The 23,553-nt window shown below is 33.8% G+C and overlaps 2 protein-coding genes across 3 annotated transcripts; one reads left to right on the top strand and one right to left on the bottom strand.

Moving 5' to 3' along the window:
* Positions 1-1,492: 1,492 nt before the first annotated feature.
* LOC105321110 (WD repeat-containing protein 88) lies at positions 1,493-11,561 on the bottom strand. Its single transcript, XM_011419310.4, has 11 exons — positions 11,339-11,561; positions 9,310-9,509; positions 8,976-9,039; positions 8,747-8,885; positions 8,331-8,457; positions 8,000-8,113; positions 6,761-6,831; positions 6,548-6,630; positions 5,530-5,598; positions 3,199-3,291; positions 1,493-2,415 (listed from the first exon to the last, which is right to left on the bottom strand). Exons 1-11 carry the CDS (start codon positions 11,444-11,446, stop codon positions 2,275-2,277), a joined length of 1,209 nt encoding a protein of 402 aa, XP_011417612.1. The 5' UTR covers positions 11,447-11,561; the 3' UTR covers positions 1,493-2,274.
* Positions 11,562-11,646: 85 nt separating this feature from the next.
* Positions 11,647-23,255, top strand: LOC105321108 (E3 ubiquitin-protein ligase MARCHF6-like). Of its 2 annotated transcripts, none has more exons than XM_066078192.1 (24): positions 11,647-11,761; positions 14,719-14,815; positions 15,045-15,118; positions 15,237-15,380; positions 15,765-15,837; positions 16,099-16,252; positions 16,560-16,746; positions 16,934-17,028; positions 17,119-17,170; positions 17,426-17,484; positions 17,595-17,704; positions 17,892-18,006; positions 18,190-18,393; positions 18,532-18,582; positions 18,705-18,805; positions 18,966-19,149; positions 19,297-19,467; positions 19,619-19,688; positions 19,779-19,996; positions 20,089-20,223; positions 20,360-20,449; positions 20,548-20,680; positions 20,814-20,949; positions 21,226-23,255. In XM_066078192.1, exons 1-24 carry the CDS (start codon positions 11,737-11,739, stop codon positions 21,302-21,304), a joined length of 2,757 nt encoding a protein of 918 aa, XP_065934264.1. In that variant the 5' UTR covers positions 11,647-11,736; the 3' UTR covers positions 21,305-23,255. The 2 variants fall into 2 exon arrangements, with proteins under 2 accessions (XP_065934264.1, XP_011417611.1); XM_011419309.4 differs by having other exon boundaries at positions 11,648-11,761; positions 19,779-19,960.
* The last annotated feature ends 298 nt before the right edge of the window (positions 23,256-23,553 follow it).

Here is a 23,553-nt window from a genome sequence, read left to right as displayed (position 1 = left end):
TATATAATATCGTACTGTATCAGATGATATTGTATCATATGATATGAAACAATGTTTTATCAAATTATATTGTATCATATGATACAATATTGTGTATCAAATATGATACAATATCATACAATACAAAATTATACTATATTATACAATATAATATCATATGTTACAATATTGTGATGTATTATGTGATATGATATAGTATCAAATAATGCTATATTGTATTTATATTAGATATTATGATATTGTATTATGTGATTAAATACAATAATGTATAACACGATACAATGTCATATTATATGTTACAAAATCATATTGCATCAATATTTATTACAGTATTATATTGTATTAAATGATATATATTGTAAGTATCATTGGATGCAATATCATATTTTATATTATTGTATTGATAAACATTGTATCTTATAATAATGTATGAAATGAACATAGGATTATCATATAATTTTTTTACATATGATATACGATATTGTGTCAAAACAGTATCCATGAATATCCAAGATCATTAACTATGATTTTCATATCATATGATAAAGGTGGTTTTAAAGGTGATGCCTCATAAAGTTGATGCCTCGTCTCGGTGAGCTTTGTAATCTGTGATTACCTATGTTTTTTGTTTAGGATTGATTAATACCGGTATATATATATATATCTATGATTTTGAATCTATAAATATTTGACCATCATTGTAACTTCCAATGAAAAGATTTTAATCAAAAATCAATATTGGTTGTTTATATCAGACCAAGTGTTTTGCATAGCTTGTTTTTGTATTCATGGTAATTTTTGTTATTGAGTTTATTACTGTTTTTTTTTCAATAATTTTTCTTTATGTTGTTCTTTCTGTTAGAGGTAAGGTAATTTAAAACAATTAATTCCTTGAGCATTTGTATTTTTTGGTTAATATTTCTAAAAATGGTTTTTGTATGCTTGTGTGATTTATAACTATTAATATGTTTGGCTCTTGCAGATGTTTATCTCGTTCATATAATACTTGGTTTAAAATATTTAAAACTTAATATTGTTTTTAATGTGCATGTCTCTTCAGTAACTTACATGACTTAATGAGAATTACTCAGACATACTAGTAAGTCAGTGCAAGTCAACTTAGACATAAGGTAACTAAAAAATCAACTCTGACACAAGTCATTATATTATTTTACCAGGGATTCCAAAAAACTTTGCAATATCAGAAAATTTGTTATATCCTTGTTCTTACTAAACGAGTTTTACTGTAGATAAATTAACTCAACATGAGTCAATAGATAAATCAACTTGATCTTGAGTCAATAGATAAATCAACTCAAATATGAGTCAATAGATAAATCAAGTCAACAGATTGTAAACAGTGTTTGGTAGAAATACAAATTGATAAGTTTTTTTTTTTTAAGACTGGTCACTTAGAAGGTAATAATTTTGAGAATTTACAACATTGTCATTGTGAGGTTTAATTGTACCAGTACCTGTACTAAGATATAGCTTTTATTTAAACTCCTGTCTAATTGGTTTATATTATATTATATATATTCTGCTCAGCTCTATGGAGATCTTATCTCTGTTTTATAAGTGCTTCGTTACCACAGCAGCAGTTGTTGAGTTTCCTGTTTGTAATTATACATGTTGATTGATCCTCAGATAAGAACAATTGCCCCTGTTTCAAATCTGCAAATTATTATTTAAATCTCTAAATTTCTTAATTAACCTTTTGTCTTTAAATTGATTTTTTGTGTGTCCAACATAACATAATGATGACAAGAATGTATACTGATTATGTCATGTCAATCCAAATACATATAATCCAAATATCTTGATCTGAATTATCATGACCTTGACCTAAATGTGGTGATCGAGATCCTAAATACAGTTCGTTTTCTACTGATTGTCATGTAAACATCCTATATAATTATGTTGTCTGTGATAAGAAATGATTTAACATGTCAAACTTGTTGTTTTGTTGATGACTATCACATGTAATGCTCAATGTAGCAATGCATTTGCACTTTAATAATAAAATGTTATCATTGGAGCGATATAAATGAAGGATTTTATAGCTGGCTCATAAAATCAACTTGTTGTTATGGTCATTAGCTACAAAATTATAATTCATAAATACTACTTAACATCTTTAACTACTATTTTACTATGGAAGTAAGAAAACATTATGTACAAATATTTCATCTGACTGTTCAATAATTTATTAAAGATAAACTTTTATATACATGTAACACATTGAAGAAAATAAAGTTATCATATCACAGAGGGTTAGTCTTCATCAACTCTGACAGAGTTCATGATGGATATCATTTCCTGCTCACGATTCTGTAGACGACAAAAAACACAAATAGTGTTGTCACGGAAACTGTCCATCTGAGAAATTGAAAATGGCTTTCCACAGTTTGAACACTGAAAATAAAAGATTTCAATGTGAAGACTACTTTGACTACTGTGAAGGCCCTTTCACAATTAGCATACAAGCACTTTTTAACACTTTGCCATTGGAAAGTTTTAGCTTTGAGCGAGCGCTCGCATACATTGCATGATGTCTCGCATTCGTTGCATGTGTTTTAATGGTTGCATCAATTTTCCTCAAACTATGGACATGCACACTATTTAGACGCAACACTAGTGTATATACCCTGTATAAACATCTCTGTTTCAGACCACAATTGACCATGAATGCTGCTATCTCTGGGTTTTTTTGGGCTGCATCTTCTCTTGCATTAAACTACCGTATATCTACCGGAGTAGATACTGCAATCCTACACATTATCTTACAACACTCATTTTCATTGTAAAACAATCGCATATAAATCAAGATAAATTGCAAGACCTAATGCGTTTGCATCGGACAATGGTCTCTTTAGATTGTGCAAATTTCGTATGAATACTTTTTCATATGCAATTATTTCAGCAACAGTTTACAATCCAAATCATGATTTTTCGATTATTTTGTTACTTCTGCTTGTTCGCCAATTGTGAAAGGACTTAGGCAATTGAGGGCAGTTGAATTTTGGAACTTTAATGCTTAATACTAGAGTCATTATATATTTGTTCAATAAAAAGATCCCAAAATGTAGTCAACTGACCAAATTTTTTTCCTCTATATAATTTAAAGATATATGGTGTTGAAATAACATTGAGAATAATCTATAATACTCATTAATACAGATTAAAAAAATAAGGTACCTTCATAATACTTAGTCCCATTGCTTTCTTCCTTTCCAGGACGACTGGAATTTTTTCAGTATCCTGGACATTCCACATACGGATTGTGCAATCCTATCAATTATATTCATTACATATAATGTACAATATTCATTATATAAAATGTAAAATCCTATCAAGACTATTTATGAAATGAAAAGAAAAAATAAACTAGTTTAGTACAAACAAGGACATAGTGAAATATCAAATATACCGGTAGTGAAATTATTTATGAATCCCCAGAAAAACTCTTAACAAGTCCTTGTAAAATACGATTATAAGGAACTCGGTTATAACGAATATAGGGATATAGCGAACTGATTTTTAGTCATGAAGAGTTTAAATATAATGAAATTTACATTATTATAATGATCAGTTGTTTTAAATTGCTAAAATTCAGCAGCACTTATTGCATAATTGTATGTTTGAATGAATTTCTATTCACATTTATTTTTCTATTTCCAATCAGTTTTCTTAAAGTTTAAAAAAAAAGAATTCTTATATAAATAGTACCTTAATAAACACAAATGGTGGTTATATGGAAGAAATCTTATATATAATGAACTGCTAATATGCTTATTTTTGTATTGCAAATTTGTTACACAGTTATAACAAATATGGATAATATAAGTAAAGTAGGAGTTCGCTCATCGTCCGAGCCCATGGGTTTTCTATCAGTTCAAAGCAGTGTAATGGATATAGAAAACCTGTGGGTTCCGACAATGGAGTTTGTTATAACTGAGTTTTACAGTAATTTATGTTTTATGTCTGATAGGTATCAATAGGAGGTCATCTTCACATGACCTGTACTTCTGACCATTCAGGGGTGGGCTAGCTTTCACTGCTTTACAAAAATATAATGGAACTCTTCAAATTGTATGCAAATGTAGAGTTTGCGTGAAAGTGACGTACTCTTATCTATACCTGTCAGACCTTGTCTATACCTGTCAGACCTTGTCTATACCTGTCAGACCTTATCTATACCTGTCAGACCTTGTCGAGTGTTTTAAAGAGATGGACAATGGTTTTAATCAGACAGATAATGAACTGTACTATCATATCAAGTAAATCCATATTACATGTGTTGCATTGAAGAATGTAGTGCTAAGTTTCCTGTGGAAAAAAACATACCTTAAATAATGTTTTTAACAATATTTTGTTTTGTTAATTTAAAAAAAATCTAAACTTTTTTTGTAGTGCTTATGGCTATCAAAATAAAATATTTAATTGTATAATTAATTCATGAGTTATGTTTCCATAAATATTAAAGGTAAATATCACAATTCAGATATCCGGACGCTTCACCTATCCGGACGATTTGGCCTGGGGACAAAAGTGTCCGGATAAGTGAGGCTCCACTGTATATGAATTGCCCTATCAATCATTAATTATCAAGTATATTTTATTTCTTTAAAGAAACTGCAAATTCATGCCAAGTATATTCATAAGCTAGTGTACAATCTTTTCAAGAATATTTTTCATATGAACTTGCAATCTTCAAAAAGTATCTACACATATTATACTTATAAATTCTACCCTTTAAAGTAAATCATCAATGCAAATGTAAAAATCCTATTAAGCATTTATATACAAACTGTTTATTAATAACCTTTAATTATATCACATATATTTATCATACAAACTGTTTAACCTTTTTAAAAAATTAATTTATATTATAATAGCAACAGTTAATATATATTAGCTAGTCTGAGAAACATGCACTCTGAAGGATAAGTTGACATTTATCAGATGTTCGATGAGTGCACATGGCATCATATTGTAACGAAGTTGGCATCATTTGTCAAGATCATGTGACAAACAAGAGCAATATAGTGCAACAATAAGTAGGTGTCTTAATTGTGTGTATTCATCCTTGGAATAATTTATATTACTTCTCATTTTTGATATTTTTTTACTCTAGCATATGAAAAAGACCTTTGAAATATATAATATACTCTGAGGGAAAACCTGTTATATGTCCTTGTAACTACCGGTATTGTAACAGTAGAACACAGTTATAGCGTACATGCTTATAATGAATTGACGCTTACAACGAAGTGAATTTCATTCCTGTGACTTAATAACCAGTTGTAAACTTTACTTATCTAACGATCGAGTTATGCGTATAACAATTAAAGTAATATTGCCAATCCCTGGGACTTTGTTATTATAACCGTATTTTACTGTATAATAATGTCTTGACTAAGTTAAGGCACAGTTTTATATCAAAAGAGGAGAGACAACAATGATTATATAATGATAACTTTTGCTGGTTTTCTGTTAAAAAAATCAAAATTTGCCAGAAGATCTTACTTTGGAGGCAGACAGGATGTTATTTTGGTCTGTGCTAAAGCACACATCATTCACCCAATCATCATGACCCTAAAAATAAAAAAACAAGTCATGGCAACCTGGATCACAGAAAATAACAGAATAGTATAATGATCAATAAAACAACTAAAACTAAACACCACTGAGATAGGGACCATCTCAAAGCTTTACCCTGTAACAAATTTAAGGGCTTCAGGATGAAAAGTATTTTAGATGGAATTTTCTTTGACCTTCACCTCTGACTTAGAAATTTGGTTCAAGGTCTTTGCACATCCTGTCTCCAACAAGCACTCTATAGGTGTAGTACATGTAAAAGATATGAGGAGAAAAATGGAGTCAGAATAAGAATTTTACACAAAGGTCTACTGCAACTTTGACCTTTGATCTAAATACTTGGTTTGAGGTCACTTCTCCTTAAAACATGAAATTTTAGTGGTTCAAGGTCACTGCCAAGCCTTCACCCACAGGCACTCTATGTAAATTATGAGCCAGATAGGGCCAAGGGAAATGATATTTGGTCTAGACATGGATTTTATACATAGGTCTGCTATTGCCATAGCATAATAAACCTTGAAACTTGATATTTTGTTGGTTATAAAATCATAATGTTAATTTTGTATAACTTACTAGTTGTCATTCATAAGGAATTTTCTCATCAAAGTTTATATACATCATAGCAGAAACTTTTATTGTAAGGAATATGCTTTAAAGTTTTTTAAAGTGGATACTGTCTTAAATCAGTTTATATGCTGATACAAAAGGATACACTTTATTATCTTTTAATTTAAATAAACAAGGTGTTACTACCGTGTTAGAGAAATGGAGATGATTCCGTTCTTGTAATGTGTTTACATAATGATTTTCATTTATTAAAACAGATTACATGTATATATAAATACAAGTATGGAAAGGAAATACCAGGTAATAGAATTATCATTGCTGAATAAGAGAGAGTTCTGGGAAATGTTAACATTAAACTTTGACAGATTTTACATCTCACCTGAAGCTGAAGTTTTTGCATTTCATTATCCACATCCCAGACCACTACCGTGTTGTCATAGGAACCAGACACCAGCATAAGCCCTTTAAAAAGAGTCATTAACCGGGATTAAATACATGCATCTGCACACATAAAACTACAGGTAGTACACCTACGGTACTAACATTTCTTTGGCAACATCAATGGATTAGGGTCAAGTCTGTGTACACTTACCGTCCCGACTGAACTGACAACAGCTGACCGTGCCCTCGTGTGATCCCTGGAGACAGCCCGGGCCGCTGGTCCTACCAAACAAAATCAACATCCTTGTAATGGTACCCTTAAAACACGTACACCAGTACATCACTTATAACTAAGAATAATCCAATTGATAAATTCATATATATATATATATATACAAAATTTTAGGCTCAATGCTTTCTGAAACCCCTGGAGAAAACCCATCCGCTGGTCCTACCAAACAGAATCAGAACCCTTATTATAAACATCACTTTACCAGGATACTAGGAATAAATCTGAATGATAACTAGACAACATTGATATGGTGACCATCTCAAAGGACCCAGCTTAAATAACGGACAATAGGATGAAAAGAATTTCAGAAAATTTTGTTTGACCTTGACCTTTAACTTAGAAATTTTCCAGCTGGCATAGAACTTCTAATTCAATCTCATTATCCTCTGCATACAGGCATTTTTTTTCAACCTGAGCAAGATTAAGCAAATGGGAAATAATCTATGGTCTAAAACTTATTATAAAGAGATCTGCTATGACCTTTGCATTGACTTGGTTCAAGGAGAAAAGGTATGCTCCAAACAAAGAATTTTCATATAATTCTGCTATGACCTTCACATTGAACCTTAAAAATTGGTTAAAGGTCACAACACACCCTTTATTCAAAAGTTCTGTTTATGAGAAGTATGAGTCAAATAGGGCTAACTGGAAATTATATGCTCTGGAAAAATGATTTTTGTATGGTTGAATATGACCTTGACCCTTGACTAACAAACTTCATTCAATGATTTTATATATAATTGTACTATGACCTTAACCTTAGACCTAGAAACATGTTTCAAGGCCACTGCACACCTTTTGCCTAAAGGCACTCTGTGGATGAAGTATGACCCAGATTGGGCCAAGAGGAAAGAAGATATGATCTGGACAAGTGATCTTGGACAGACAGACGGTTGGACGGATGAAAGGATGGACAGACGGATGGACGGACAGACTGATCACTATAGATTTTTAATGTTTCAAGAAATTTAACATAAAAATGATAAGAACTTGTCACAAATAGCAATCTGGACTTCTGATACTGACTAACAACCTGTTGAGATGTTTGGGGAGACATATTGATAACTGCAATAATGTAGCCCTCTCCAAAATATTTTTATGCGGATGGGGGTAAAAAAAAATCGTAAAGGGCTGACATAGTGACTTACAATGACTTACCTGTATGCTCCTGTAGCCACATCCCAGATCTTTACAGTTTTGTCCCAGGAAGCTGTAGCAAACTTTCTCTCATCAAAAGAGATGTCACAATCCGCAATTATGTTGACATGTCCTCTAAATGCAATCAAAGATGTATGTTATGTTAATCTTTTAATGTTTCCTGTGATAAAAAACCTTACATGCTCTTGATACTAATTTTAAATACAGAACGGGCTTTAATTACTGGTAGTACATACATCTATTAAAGTAGATATGTACATTTAATGAGATTCTTTTTAATTAGTATATGATTATGCGGTTATATAGAATGATCAACATTTAATTGACCTACTCCAACTGAATGGTGACTTTGTTTGACCGGAGATCGTAAAACTTGGAGGTTCTGTCCATAGAAGTTGTTACAACTTTGTCATCCGCCGGAGCAAATACGCAACTTGTTATGGTGCTCTCATGCATGTCTGTAATAGAGCATAAAAATGATGTAACAATAGTCATCTGTATCTGAATATAAAAAAAAGGGGAAAATTTGTCACAAGTACCACAGAAATTTTAAAAATATCAAATAATCCGAGTTAACAAAATACATCGAAAAAAAAATTTAAAAATTAAAACAGATATTGATTGCTAGTAAATGTAAATTTTGTGAGGGTAAAGTAGGTATTGTAGTTTAGTATGAGAATTGGGTTGATGTGTTTAAAAAATCAGTCTACATCAAATCAACATAGATTATCAGATTATTGTTCCAACCTTGAAGGTTCTGGAGGAGCTCTCCGGAGTTAGCGTCCCAGATTTTCAGTGTGTTATCTAGATCGGAGCCAGAGATGACGAGTTTTCCGTCGTGAGAAAACCTACAGCAAGTGACAATCCCAGCATGTCGCCCCATCCACTGTAACACACAAATACAAGTCACGTGTAACAACTAATGACATTGATTTTAATTAAAGTGTTAATTGTTACTGTTGCAAATTTTACTGACCAAAATATTTCCTGTCTCTACGTCCCAAACTTGGACTTTCTTATCCCATCCACAGCTCACAAACCTACAAGTAATCAGTACATGCAGTGTTTAAACATCAACTACATGTATATACACTAGAGGTTTTTTTTCAATTTGCAGATCATATATATATATATATATAATTTTAAAATCAATCATCTTAAATGAAAATATACTTGCAATCAGCATATACCGTATTGATTCCGCAGAATTTGAGAAATTAATTTTTATTTCATACGGATTAAATAAAAAAGAAGATAAAAGAGGTAGACATGTTGATGATCAGATATTAAGATTGTACTCTCTCTCTCACCTTCGACTGTTGTCATTGATGCTAGTCTCTGAGATCGCCCCTTCATGACCCCCTGTGTAGTGGTGCTTTAACTCCCCCGTGTCAATGTCCCAGATACGAGACGACTTGTCTGAGGACCCGGACAGGATTTTTGTGTCATTGTCGATGTAGTTACAGGAATTCACAGAATCCGTGTGCCCTCGGAACACCCTTATCTTCACCTGAGTCAATCCAATTAATAGATTTAATTAAATTAAGGCACAATGATATCTACAAACATGTTAAAGTGGAGGTATGGTGGTTAATTTAGTTAATTTTCAATCAAATAAATTTTCAGTGATTTAAAACATTAAGAATAACGTTCTTGCAATTTTATTATCAGCACAACAAAACCTAAATCCAAAATAACTATACATCAAATCTATATAAATATATACATTCAAAACAGATATAGGGTGATGAAATAGAGAATGCACATTCAAATATTAAGCAGATCGAGTGAAACAGCAAATTAAACCAGATGCAAATACATTTTATGAGTAAGAGTATATAAATAATGAACATTTAAGTTTGTCCAAGGGTGCCATTATCTTGCCCAATATGCTTTATGGTAATCATCTTGGTGAAACCTACCTTGATCCTGATTGCAAAAGGATTTATATGTAATACTCTATATATATTTACATTTGGGACAAAAATTTGAACTTATAATTCATATTGTCGTTTTCGATGTTGAAATCATGCAATGTCATTGGAAACAAATGAGACAGACTGTTATATAAAATATATATACATGTATATAAATAATAAAAAGATTACAAGCAGGTTGTAAGATGAGGTAGAAAACAGTACAAAAAATAAATAACATTAGCAAGACGCAGATCATCAAGGTAAAGGACATCTTATTACCAATTCTGGGCCCTGGTGGGCAAGCACAATTCAAAGTAAAAATATAGGCTATAAATAATGTTAAACTCTTGTTTGAAACATAAAGTAGTTTAATTACATACATGCTCCCTATCTAAATCAGCTTAAGGTATTCGATGTATAACGGCCACATTTTGTACCAAATAAATGAATGGTCCGATATTCTTAATCATGATATCATTATGAAGGTGTTATCAAAATAGAATACTCTACCGAAGGAATTTTCAAAATGTTGATTATGGTCCAACTAATTACACCTTGAATCTTGCATTGAGTCTATGAGCAACATGTTTTATTAAGATATTGTAAAAAGTAACTTATGATTAGTAAAACTCTTTTGGTTAATACCAGCATAAACTGTCTCTTTATTAAGATATAAAATAAAATTAATCATTTACCGAAGATATTTTGACAAAATAAAAAAATTCTTTTCTTTATCAAGGGGAGATAACTCTTAAAAAATTTAAGGTGCAAAATGACCAGCTCCTTATATGTTGTCTGTCATGTGAATTTGGTTCATTTCACTTTCATAGTTACCTAACAATACATATTTAACTAGATAAAATGATTCAAAACTGTTCAATATCCCTTCGTTATACATTGAATACCTTAATTATTAAAATAAATCTAATCCTTATACTATAAAACAATAATATTAATAGTAAATGGGAAAATATTTAAAATATAGCGTTATACTATCAGACCCCTTCACGGTATAGTCTATAGCTGCAATACTGCTCTTTTGCAGGGCAAAATGACATGGTTTGGTGAAATATGACGTAACGTCAATTAATTATATCTACCTACTTAAACTTCGGCAAAGTTTATCATCTTGCCCTGCGAAAGAGCAGTACCGAAGTTACCATGAAGGGGTACAAAGATGGGGAACACATACATTAAACCTAACTATTAAATACAATCAATGGATTGATTTATCAAAGCTAGCTAGGATTGAATGAAAGAGTCATACTGTACCAAATATATTAATAGCACCCACATAACAGCATATTGCCCGCCAATTTTTCAACGATAACATCATTGACATTAATTTTTTAATAAATATGAATAAAACGTTTAATACAGTTATATTTTTTAAAATATATCTATCATAGTTCCGTCTTGCCTGTGCTAAATCTTCATGTTCCCAGGTCGCTGCACTAGCTCTCCCGTCATTACTTTCCGACTGAGTCTCAACAGCTAAATAATCTATATCTTCGCTAAGAGTAGTCATACTAATGCTTCTAGCTCAGACCATTTCTTGGTTATTTTTTGTATCTCTAATCGAGGGATTTCGGACTAAATTCAAAACCAAAAGCGTCCCTGGTTTCCGAAGCAAGTGCGACCGTAAACATTGCGTAAACATGTCGTAAAAATATAAACAAAAAGATCATTCATATATCATGTTAGCATCTATTCTGATATTTATGTCTATTTCCATTTCACATATTTTTTATTCAGACAAATCTATTGAGTTCTTTACATGAATTTACGACAACCGGAAGCAGAAATTATTTATCAAAGATGGAGGAATCAGAACTTCACACAGGTATTTTATTTTGATACGAATTTTATTACAACATTTCCAATAGAAACAGACACGCTTTCATTTCACATCATCTTTAAATCACAAAACACTATGAAATATTTAGTTTTGGTATCACCTAAGTTGTTTATTGTCAGTAAGCTGGGATTTTAAGAAAGCAGACATCCGTCTGTGAGAGGAATTAACAATCTGTTGAGCAACATTGCTATGTAAGCTCTCCATGGTGTTATTCTACAAAAGACTAAACTTTTTTTGAAAAAATTGAATGAATATTTGGACCTTGAATGCATTTTTATAAGGAATGTGAGCAAGCAGATGGTTCCAAGACATATCATCTTGACAATTGGACATGTTGCAACTAAGGTTGCAGTCTCTTGAATTAAAACCTTCAGTGCCTGATTATTTATCAAAATTAAAGTTTATATCTATTTAATGGCGAGCGAAGCGAGCTCTAAGAACCAGTGTGCGCGGGAAAAAGAACGAGCTAAACCTACAGTACATCAAACAAATTTTTTTGTCTACGTCCCATAATGCTCTCTAATGTTTTCACCCGTGGTGCTATGCCAAAAATGGCCGACTTTTAACTCGTAATTTACAGTGACTTAAAGTCTGAAGACACGTTTTGAGTATCGCATATGCTTTGGCGAGACTCAAAAGATTTGTTACATGCTTCCATACCTCCGTACTGAGTCGAGAAATGTAAACAAAGACGAACAAAGTCATGGATGACGTCACAGTGCACTCGCGCTATATTTCCTGCGATAAATTTAGGGGTGGATCAAACATCTGTATATGCGAGTACTAGCTATTCCAGAATAGACTGCGATACCTGCCTCATTGAAGGATGATTTGTTTTTAATTTTTTTTAATATAGAGATTTTATGTATATATATATATATTAGTAAGAGCCATACTTTACTGTCATAACGATCCATTTTTAAGCTAATTGTGCATGCATGAGTAGGGAGGAAATAAACAATAGGACATTTTGAAATAAATAAAAAGGAATAAAATGAAAAAAATAAACAGTTATAAGAATTATGTAGATATTGCATATAGTCAGACCATTAAATTTAAAAGTGGGAATATACACACCTACAAACAGGTACCGGTCTCTCTCTCTCTCTCTCTCTCTCTCTCTCTCTCTCTCTCTCTCTCTCTCTCTCTCTCTCTCTCTCTCTCTCTCTCTCTCTCTGGGAAGGGGGTTGCGCTGAATGTATCATAACCATTAAAATTAGTACATTTGGCATACTTATTGTAGAGCAATACTCTCAAAATTATTTGACGTTCGTTGATACCTAAATAAAACTATAAGTTGACAATGATGCAAGGATTGTGTAATTCTTGCTGTGCTCGCCATAACGGTAGCACCGTTAAACATATTATGTTTCGAAGCAACCGTTGAGGTGAGCACAGCATACTGTATAGGGATGGGACGATCCACCGATGCACCGGTGCATCGCGGTATTTATTTTGACGATATTTGGATCGATACATTTACCATTAATACAACGATACCTTACCGAACTTTTTTTATTTTTCAAAAATATCCGAGCTTCATATATCGGCTATTTTTAGTCCGCGCGCCTGATATGAAAGTACAAAGATGGCGGAAAACCTCGTAAAGTTGTCAAAACTGTTAGGAAGCTAAATATGGAGTGTGGAAAACTTTTGGAGTACTTGTTTATGAAAAACTAGTGTACACGAGACTAAAGTAATTTGTAAATTGTGCAACGCTCATTATGAATATAACAAAATAACTTTGGACATGCGGTAATACATCGGCAGGTTGAATAAATTTTAAACTTTTATTCATGTTTTCATTTAATTGCAATGTATCGTGATATGTATCGTATCGCATCTCATGTATCGTGATATGTACCGAATCGGCTCAGTACAGTATCGTCCCAGCCCTAATACTGTAGCTGCAATAATGTAGCCCTCTCTCGATTTTTTTTTTGGAGAGTAAACAGTAAACATCAGATATAAAAAATCAGAGAGGGCTTCATTATTGCAGCTAAGCATACTGCTTGCCTAACTGGTAATAAAATTTGATTTAAATTGTGGGTCAACTCTGACAACTGAAAATTCAGTATGTCAAAGGGAGCAATAGTTCAAAATTTCTCTTTGCTCAGACATTGTCATTAGAGTTTGCAGAGTTTGCTGGCACTTCACACGGGTTAGCTGTGCTTGCTATAATGGGAAGTAGTTTAGTTCATCAATTATCTGCAATATTTATGTAGTATCCTTCCTATATGGACAACAGCCAAAACAGATGCAATACTATTTTAGTTATTGAGTTATTGAAAGAAAATCATCAACATACATAGACAAGAAAACACTTCCATTTGGATGCATGGACACCATATAATTGATTTATATTAACAATTGTTACAATCAACTCAGGGTCAGTTTACACTGAAACAGCTATGTACACTAGCCCACAGGTTAATACATTATTATGATTTCTACACAGATGACTGATACGTCTTTTGTATTTAAGTGGGGGAAATATTATGAGGGATGAGCTTTTACTCATTCCTTAGCTTTGTCCATGTTTTCATAGGAATACACCTTTTCAATATCATTAGAGTACAGCATTTTGTTCAGGTTGGTTTATGATTTTAGTGTTTCATTGTCATAATTTTATGATTTTGAAGGCAAATTAAATTATATAAATGAATCATGAATAAATGTGAGCGAAGACGAGAGATAGTAGTTCAGGAATCAAGAGGGTCCGATGGTCATTTTTAGAGTGTATTAATCTTGGATCTCCTAAAGAAGCAATTTTATGTACCGGGAAAATTCCCAAATCTGAAAGCCAAGATTTATGCATCTTTTCTTTAATAAAACTTAATAGGTAAACAAATCATGTCTTAAAATGTTAGGTAGATCTGATGGTGTATTTGTTGACCACTGAGCCACCATAAATACTTTTATGATTTGATTTTTTTTTCCAGACATATGTCGTGTCTGTCGGTGTGAGAGCACACCAGATAAACCTTTGTATCATCCTTGTGTATGCACAGGAAGTATACGATACATTCACCAAGACTGGTACGTATTTCTTTATCTGATTGTAAAATGCAAGCTTTATTCGTTAGCAGAAATTATGTCACAAATCCAAATTAACACTTTGGGAATAAAGATGATTTTTGCACCTGATATCATCCAATAAATGTTTATGCATACAGTTAGTGTGTTACTACATATATTGTAGATACCATCACTTTTATATCAATATAAAAAAAAGATTTAGTGACATTTGTTGTTTTTCATTCTCCAGCTTGGTGCAGTGGTTGAAATACAGTAGGAAGGAGTATTGTGAATTATGTAAACACAGATTTGCCTTTACCCCAAGTAAGTTACTACACAACATGTTACACAGCTATTAAATGGATCAAAATAAACATACTGTAGTATAAAATTAACTGTAAAGTTACCCATTTAGATTCAGATTTGTAACATTCCTTTCCAGTTTATTCCCCTGATATGCCAAAGAGACTGCCAATACGGGACATCTTTGGTGGATTATTGTCCAGCATTGGCCGGGCCGTGCGCTACTGGTTCCATTACACACTGGTGGCGTTTGCCTGGCTTGGAGTTGTTCCCCTTACTGCTTGTGAGTGACACACATGTACCAGCACTTTGTAGTGGGATTGGGGAGGGGGCAGCTGTAAATGTATTGTATTTAGCTATTTAGTTCAGTAGATGCAGCTTTACGCCAAAAATGCTAAATAGAATATACACCAATATGTGATACATTTACATTAACTGGCTTTGTATCTATGCAGTCCATAACACTATCCGAACAATTATTCTTATATTTCTTATAATATTGTAAAATTAAGATAAGAGATGTCTATCTATATACAAGTGTGATATATGTACATGTTTGTTAGAAATGTACTGGTATAGTTATGATTAATGGCATCTTTAGCTTGTTACCAAACTGTAGGTAAATGGCCAGACTTGTGATGTCACTGTATGATATTTATTTTAACAGGTCGGATTTACCGCTGTCTGTTCACGGGATCTGTAAGCTCTCTGCTGACGCTACCTCTGGATATGTTGTCAACGTAAGTAAACCAGTAAAGCATGAAATATTCTTGAAGCTGAGAAAAATGGAGTTTTCATAAAGTAAAAATATGCAATACTGGATGTAGGCTTCAAAAAAGGCTGCATCACAATTTACCATAATCTTCATGTGAAAGAGCCAGAATTCATACATGTACTGCGTATGATGCCATAATAATTGTAATCAAGCAGTTGTGTTTTTCTTGTGGTAAGAATATGGCCTCCTTCCAATGGATGAATTGTGTTTATGGTGTATTTTGTAGGGAGAATCTGGCCTCTGACTGCTTTCATGGCTGTTTTGTGGTGACCTGCACTCTGTGTGCTTTCATCAGTCTGGTTTGGCTGAGAGAGCAGATTCTACATGGAGGGGGGCCAGACTGGCTCGAACAAGACAATCAACGAAGGAATAACAATAGGGTAGGTAATCCGATGGAAACAGAGAATAACATACACAATTTCTACTGCTCATGTATTTTATACTTCATAAGAATATAAGTCCCTTTTAAAACCATGATATAAAGTTAAGCAAATATACAGCTGTACATAGATTAAAACCATAGACATTATTTAACAGGAAATTTTTTTTTTATCCATGCTGAATTTTAGCATGTTGCTCTCATTTGAGAAAGCTGAAATTCAACCTAGGTCACATAAGGTTTTTGCTTCTCTTTAAATAAGATTGAACTAAATAGTATAAATCACATGTTCTTCTGCATCCCAACAGAACCCATTAGATGGTGGTGTTGTCAATAACCTGGTGGGGTTAGGAGGCAGAGTAAGACCAGCAGCAGCCAATCAGAATGAGGGTAACAATGCAGGAGATGAACAGCCTGCAGCCAATGAGGATGAGCAAGAGGAAGACGGTGGAGAGGGAGTGGAAGGGGCAAACAATGGGAATAATGGGGCTCAAGGTGGGGAAATTCCTCTGATATACAACTGTACATGAAGTTTGGGGCACAACTTGTGGAAATACTTAAAATTAATGAAAAAAAAGGATAAAGAAAAATAAAATCAAATTTCATAATACATGTATTGTATTGGAACTTTCGATTCTGACAAATCTTTTGTAATTTCAAATGTTTACATCATTCTGAACAGATGACAATAATTGGAATCCCATCGAGTGGGATCGGGCAGCAGAGGAGCTGACGTGGGAGCGCCTGCTGGGATTAGATGGATCCCTGGTGTTCTTGGTGAGTTAGGGTGCTATCTACAGAGACTGAGTTTGTGTGAGTTGTATAAGTGTTTACAAGGCCCGCTAATCTACATCTTCTTTGTTACAGGAACATGTTTTCTGGGTGGTGTCATTGAACACTCTGTTCATTCTTGTGTTTGGTGAGTGTGTTGATCTTACTTGTTTTGTTCTCTTCCTATAGCTGTGAAGATAAGATAAAGATAAATATCAATTTAAATCAAAGTTTTCAAATTCAGTCAGTCTTTCACTGTAGTATATTTAATAAAGCATCTCACAAATAAAATGATATACTATAATTTATGGTTACTTGTATAAAGATAGACATGTTTAAACATTTTGGTATGAAATATATTTCTTCTGTTTTGTTATTAAATATATATCATCTGTTTTTACAGCATTTTGTCCTTATCATATTGGTCACTTTACAATGGTTGGATTGAAAATGGATGACATGGTAGGACACCTTTCCTCTCTTGTTCTTCCTTTCTCTTTTTCTCTGCTTATCTCTCTGATTATGTAAATGACCATTATCTATGTGTCACTGACCTGGTTGTTTTGTTGTAGGTGGAATCGACCCACTTTGAAGGCCTCCTGACCACAATGATAGGCTACATAGTCATCTCTGCCTCCCTGATTGTTCTGTACATGATGTGTTCTATTGCTAAACTCAGAAAGTAAGCATAGTAAAATTGTTCTTCAGTATGCAGGACATTTAATATTACATCATTAAAAAAAAACACTGCAAATTTAGTGCTTTTTCTATTTTTATAAGTTTAAAGTGTGTTTTTATAAGTTTATATAAGTTTTATATTTGAAAAGACTGCAGCATACATCTATTCAGTTTGAGTCATCTTGTTGTAGGTTCCGTCGAGTGCTTGGTCTGTGTTATGTCGTCGTCAAGGTGATGTTGCTGGTTGTCATAGAAGTGGGCGTGTTCCCTGTCATATGTGGCTGGTGGCTGGACATTTGTTCCTTGGTAAGACTTCATGTAAATACAATGTACACAGAAGAATAAGAAAGTGGGAATATCTCAAATTAGACTCAATTTCTTAAGGATAAACTGTATTTCAAGATCTCATCAAGACACAAACTACATGTATTATTTAAGATTTTTTACAAGCACAAACTCAAGTTTTTACATTGATCCCTCTATTGACAGTCCATGTTTGATGCGACACTGAAGGATAGAAAGAACAGCTTCCACGCGGCTCCCGGGACCTCCATGTTCATCCACTGGCTGGTGGGGATGGTGTACGTGTTTTACTTTGCCTCATTCATCCTCCTTCTCAGAGAGGTCCTCAGACCAGGGGTCCTTTGGTTCCTTAGGAACCTCAATGACCCAGAATTCAACCCCATACAGGAGGTAGGAGGTTCTACGCTTTGATTTACAAGGACAATTTGAATTGCAAGATTTTATAAAATCACATTATTACATGGGGTATAGACATCGCACATGATTTAGATGATTGATGATACAAATGTATAAGTATTTACTTTGCAGATGATTCATCTACCAGTGTACCGACATGCAAGAAGATTTCTAGCATCTGTTGTAAGTATTTAAACATTTTACAGTACCTTAAAATAAAACTGCTCTCAGTTTTGTACTTAATAAACCTTCATATATCACATGTACCGGTATATACTGATGTATCAATTTTGTCTGCATTTAAGGTCATCTTTGGCAGCACCGTGCTGCTGATGTTATGGCTGCCAGCCAGGGTCATACGGAAGGTCTTTGCTTCCTTTCTCCCATATCATGTTATGTTGTCAAGGTAAGTGCGAACTAAGCAACTGGGAGGGACATATTTATCTAGTGTGTTAGAAATGAGGCTAAAAGAGCTATGTGACACATTTAAAAGTGTGTTAGAATTAGTACTGCAAGTACCATTGTCCTCTTGCTTCATTTGACCCTGTTTGACCTGTTTGTTACAGTGATGCTCCGGTCAGTGAACTCTCCCTGGAGCTCCTCCTGTTACAAGTGGTGCTCCCCGCCCTCCTGGAGCAAGGCCACACACGCATGTGGCTGAAGGGTCTGATCCGGGGCTGGACCGTGGGGGTGGCATATCTACTGGGCCTCAGGTCCTACTTACTGGGGGACACAGTCATACAAGACGGGGTAAGATCCTCTTCTATGTATGGATGTATAGTATTGTACACTGAAGTTAAACGGTCATTGAATGGAATGAAGTATTTTATTGCTTGTACACTATACTTATGTTATGGAATAGAGTTATAAATGCTGACATGTGTTGGTCATTGACAGGATAATGTTGTTGAGGGTGAGCCAGCTGTTAACCCCCAGCCTGCAGCAGCCAATAATCCTGCCCCACCTCCCGCCGGTGGGGGACTGAGAGCCGCCCATGTGGCCATGTTACAAGGAGGGGGCCCAACAGGATTCCAGTCCTACAAGAGACCACCCCTCTTTCCTTTCAGAGTAAGATCTACATGTATATGTATTCTCCCTCGATCGACTAACATTGCATCCATCTGAATGATTAAAGAGTAATGAATTACACCCTGCAAGTTCCAGTCTTAATACTGTTCAATAAATTTTCATGATTTGACTGTTCCTGTGAAACTTTCAGATTGTGTTGCTGGTCCTGTGTCTGTGTTTCACTCTCTTCTTCATGAGTCTGGTCTCCTTAGTACTACCTGGTAAGTCTAGAAGCCTAACAGTCCAAGTAACACTTGTTAAATATTTATCAACATGTTGTACAGTTTATATATTATCATATATTATTTTAGTGTTTGTTGGGCGTAAGTTGATGTCGCTTTGGATGGGTGAAGCCAAGATTCATGAGCTGTACACGGCAGCATGTGGTCTCTATGTGTGCTGGGTGGTGCTACGAATCGGGACCGTCCTGTATAACTGGATCCCCCAGGGAACCTCGGTCATCCTCAACAAGGTCAAGGAGTGGGTCTTTCTGGTCAGTCACAGTTCTCAGCTTCCTAGAATAAAAGGAGTAAGAGAGAGCAATAGAGAGAGAGAGAAAAAAATTTAAAATATGCCTGTATGTATTTATCTTTTATAGATCTTTCCAATATGTTTTTGTAGGCATCTAAATGCATTCTGGTGGCATTTCTGTTGATTGGAGTGGTACCATTATTGCTAGGACTGTTGTTTGAGTTAGTGGTGGTGGCACCACTTAGAGTACCACTGGATCAAACACCCATATTTTTCCCATGGCAGGTAAAGTCCCTGTTTTCCATTTAAAAAGTGGATATAAAATACATGTACATGTATAAGCTACAGTGGATAAAGACAGACATGCTTGCTACTCTGTCATTTTGGTCATCTAATCGGTTAAGTTTATTTATTTTTGTAGGACTGGGCACTTGGTGTACTACATGCAAAGATAGTGACCGCCGTGACAATGATGGGTCCCCAGTGGTGGCTAAAGAGGGTCATAGAGCAGGTCAGAGGGCAAAAGTTCATCTAAATAAAGCAATGAATCAGATAAAGCAAATGTTTTGCTATTGTGGTTCAACTAACATTTTGTCTGTTTTATTCCAGGTGTATAACGATGGTATACGTAACATAAATCTTCGTTTTATTCTGACAAAGTTATGCGCCCCAGTTATTGGGGTGTTGGGGATGTCACTTTCTGTACCCTATGTGGTGGCCAGGAGTATTGTCCCTTTCTTAGGTAGGATAATATTCGGTTACTCGTGAACAACTTACAGTGTATGTATTGAATTAATTTGATACAAAACAACAGTCTGTGCCTTTTCCATGTATGTAGATTAGATTGACAATAATCTGTTACTTTTTTCCCCTAGGTTTTCCATTTGAAGTAGAGAACTTGGTGTTGAGAAGAATTTACCCATTCCTCCTTGCCTGCATAATTTGTGTGTTGATTCTAATATTTCAAATTCGCCAGTTTAAAAGACTTTATGAGCACATCAAAAACGACAAGTAAGTTATTGAATTACATGTATTTGTAATTAATGAATGCTATTTTGGTCTCGCATTGTGGTCATCATTTGTGTTATATTGTAACTATCTTGTTCTGAATACCAAATGGTGGCAATTACAAGTCAAGCAAAACAAGATCAAATTTATTACATGTACAAATACTGTCACTGTACAATACAAATACATGTACATGTACTGTATACTATAAAGTATGTTATACATGTTCAATGATTTGATGCCAGGATTTCTATGGTTAATGTTCTGACTTTGTTGTAGGTATTTAGTGGGTCAGAGACTAGTCAATTACGAACCGCATTCTGCAGCCAATGTCGTGCCCAAGATGCCTTCCTCATAAAAAGACTCACAGTCAGTGGACGGGAACAGACGAGGAGCAATAATTGCTGATTTGATACTTTTAGTTGGTGTACATAGTATTGTCAAATCACTGCATTGTTGGTGATTTTATTCAGATAATATTTCTATCAGTGATAGAATTTTCTATAGCTGTATCCTACACAAAGTGCTGTGTTTTATCTTTTTGTGATGGGTTGGGAGATTCTTTCCCAATCCTTGAGTATTCCTATCTGCTTTGGAATCCTTACAATAGGCTTCTGTAAGCAGCACTGGCAGACTTGTGGAACTTTCTCCCGCAGTACATGTACATTGTACATTAACATAACCAAACACACAATGCCACATTTGAGTGGAAGGGTATGCATGCAACATGAATTGTAATTAACTGATTAATTAAGAGATATGTGTGTGTTTGTATGTTATAATCTGTTAAAAGAGTGATTGTTTTATGTTGTGTAGGAGAAGGATAATTGTTAGTGTTTGGGGATGTGGCAGGAATACTGGTGTGGGAGACTGACTGTATAATTTGTGGTATACCGGTACATGTAAATGCTAAGCTAGGCTTAATAGGTCTTTATGTGAGAATCTGTTAATTGTACATGTATGAGTTAATGCATGTAGAACCTTTCATGATTGTATGAAGAAAGAATGTGTTAGAATGAGTCAATGTGGGGATGTAGTTCTGGATTGGATTGGGTGAGAAACTATGTTTGGTTTTCTAATATATTTTCGGTAAAGTAAAGAGTGCTTCTGTGCTGATGCCATTGAGTTAAGCTCTCCCCTTCCTTTTTCCTATTGTCGTATCGGCCGATGATAGGCGAAGGAGGGGCTGATTGTAATCAGACTGGTTTATGTGATGAGGTTATAATGATGTCATGATGACCTTAATCATTATGTACATGTATTCATCCTTAGACATTTTTGTGAATAGCTAGAACTTCTGTGATTTGTGAAGCTTATATGTATTATTTCGTTCTATTCTCAACCCTTGTCATAAATAACCTTAAATGTTTAACTTTTCAGTGTGATATTTATAAGTCATTTAATCTACATGTATATGGAAATAATAAGATTGTTTTACATTTACATTTATCTTTAATGTGCATACTTGAAGACCATTACTTTGATTTTTAAAGTGATTGGAGATTTAAAATGTACATGAATGATTTAGACTAAATTAATATTTACATGAACATGCATTTAGATTGTAGGATATTAAAGCAGTTAATGCTCTGATATATGGAAATATTATTTTATTTATATGCATATGTACACAAATATTTATTTAAAAAACTCAGTTTCCTGAGAGACATTTATAATACCGTAATTCTTATCCCCAGAAAACATTCCTCTTGTATAAATATGCCATTTGTTGAGTAGACCCCCAATCATCATCTACACGTCATTACACAACATCCCAAATAATGTCTGGTTTTATGTGTCAGTGATTGTGCCAAATATCTTTGTTTTATTTGTGTCTATGAGTGAGTGGTACCTGTATTACGGGGGATTATCTCCGTGATGGATTATCTCAAATTCTATGTAAAAAATATTTTGATCACAGACATAAACACACATAAATGAATCAATGCCTTTGTTTGATTTGTCATTACATGTAATGTGAGCTGTTAAATGAATCAATGCCTTTGTTTGATTTGTCATTACATGTAATGTGAGTGATTTGTCATTACATGTAATGTGAGTGATTTGTCATTACATGTAATGTGAGTGATTTGTCATTACATGTAATGTGAGTGATTTGTCATTACATGTAATGTGAGCTGTTATAATCTACCAATGAGCATTCTAGTTCAGTTGAGTTTTTTTCTGTTGATGAATTATTTTTGTTTAATTCCTGGTTTCTGCAATGGTAGAAATTAAATCTGTGTTGATTGTTTCATAATGAAGAAATAGAAATACCATAAATAAATGATAGAAATTGTCTCATTTCATCAGTCTTTATATCCTTTGTTTTAGCAACTGAAATGCATAACTTTAATGAAGAAGAATTTAATGAAGAAGAATTTAAGAAAAGATTTTAAGTAGATTGATGGAGCTATTGTGTATGCACAATTTCTTTTAAAATCTATTTATATGTCTTGTGTATGCATACATAAAATCCATGCAATGATACGAGGAGAGTGGGGGAGAGGTCAGGATCATCCAACCCGGCCAGAAAAATTCAAACTTATTAAAATTCACCTTCTATTGTGACCAATTTGGCTTTGGAACACCACTCCCTCTCTGCTC

The sequence above is a fragment of the Magallana gigas genome, chromosome 3, assembly GCF_963853765.1.
Source record: "Magallana gigas chromosome 3, xbMagGiga1.1, whole genome shotgun sequence".
NCBI lineage: Eukaryota > Metazoa > Mollusca > Bivalvia > Ostreida > Ostreidae > Magallana > Magallana gigas.
This window is presented reverse-complemented; position numbering and strand designations above follow the sequence as displayed.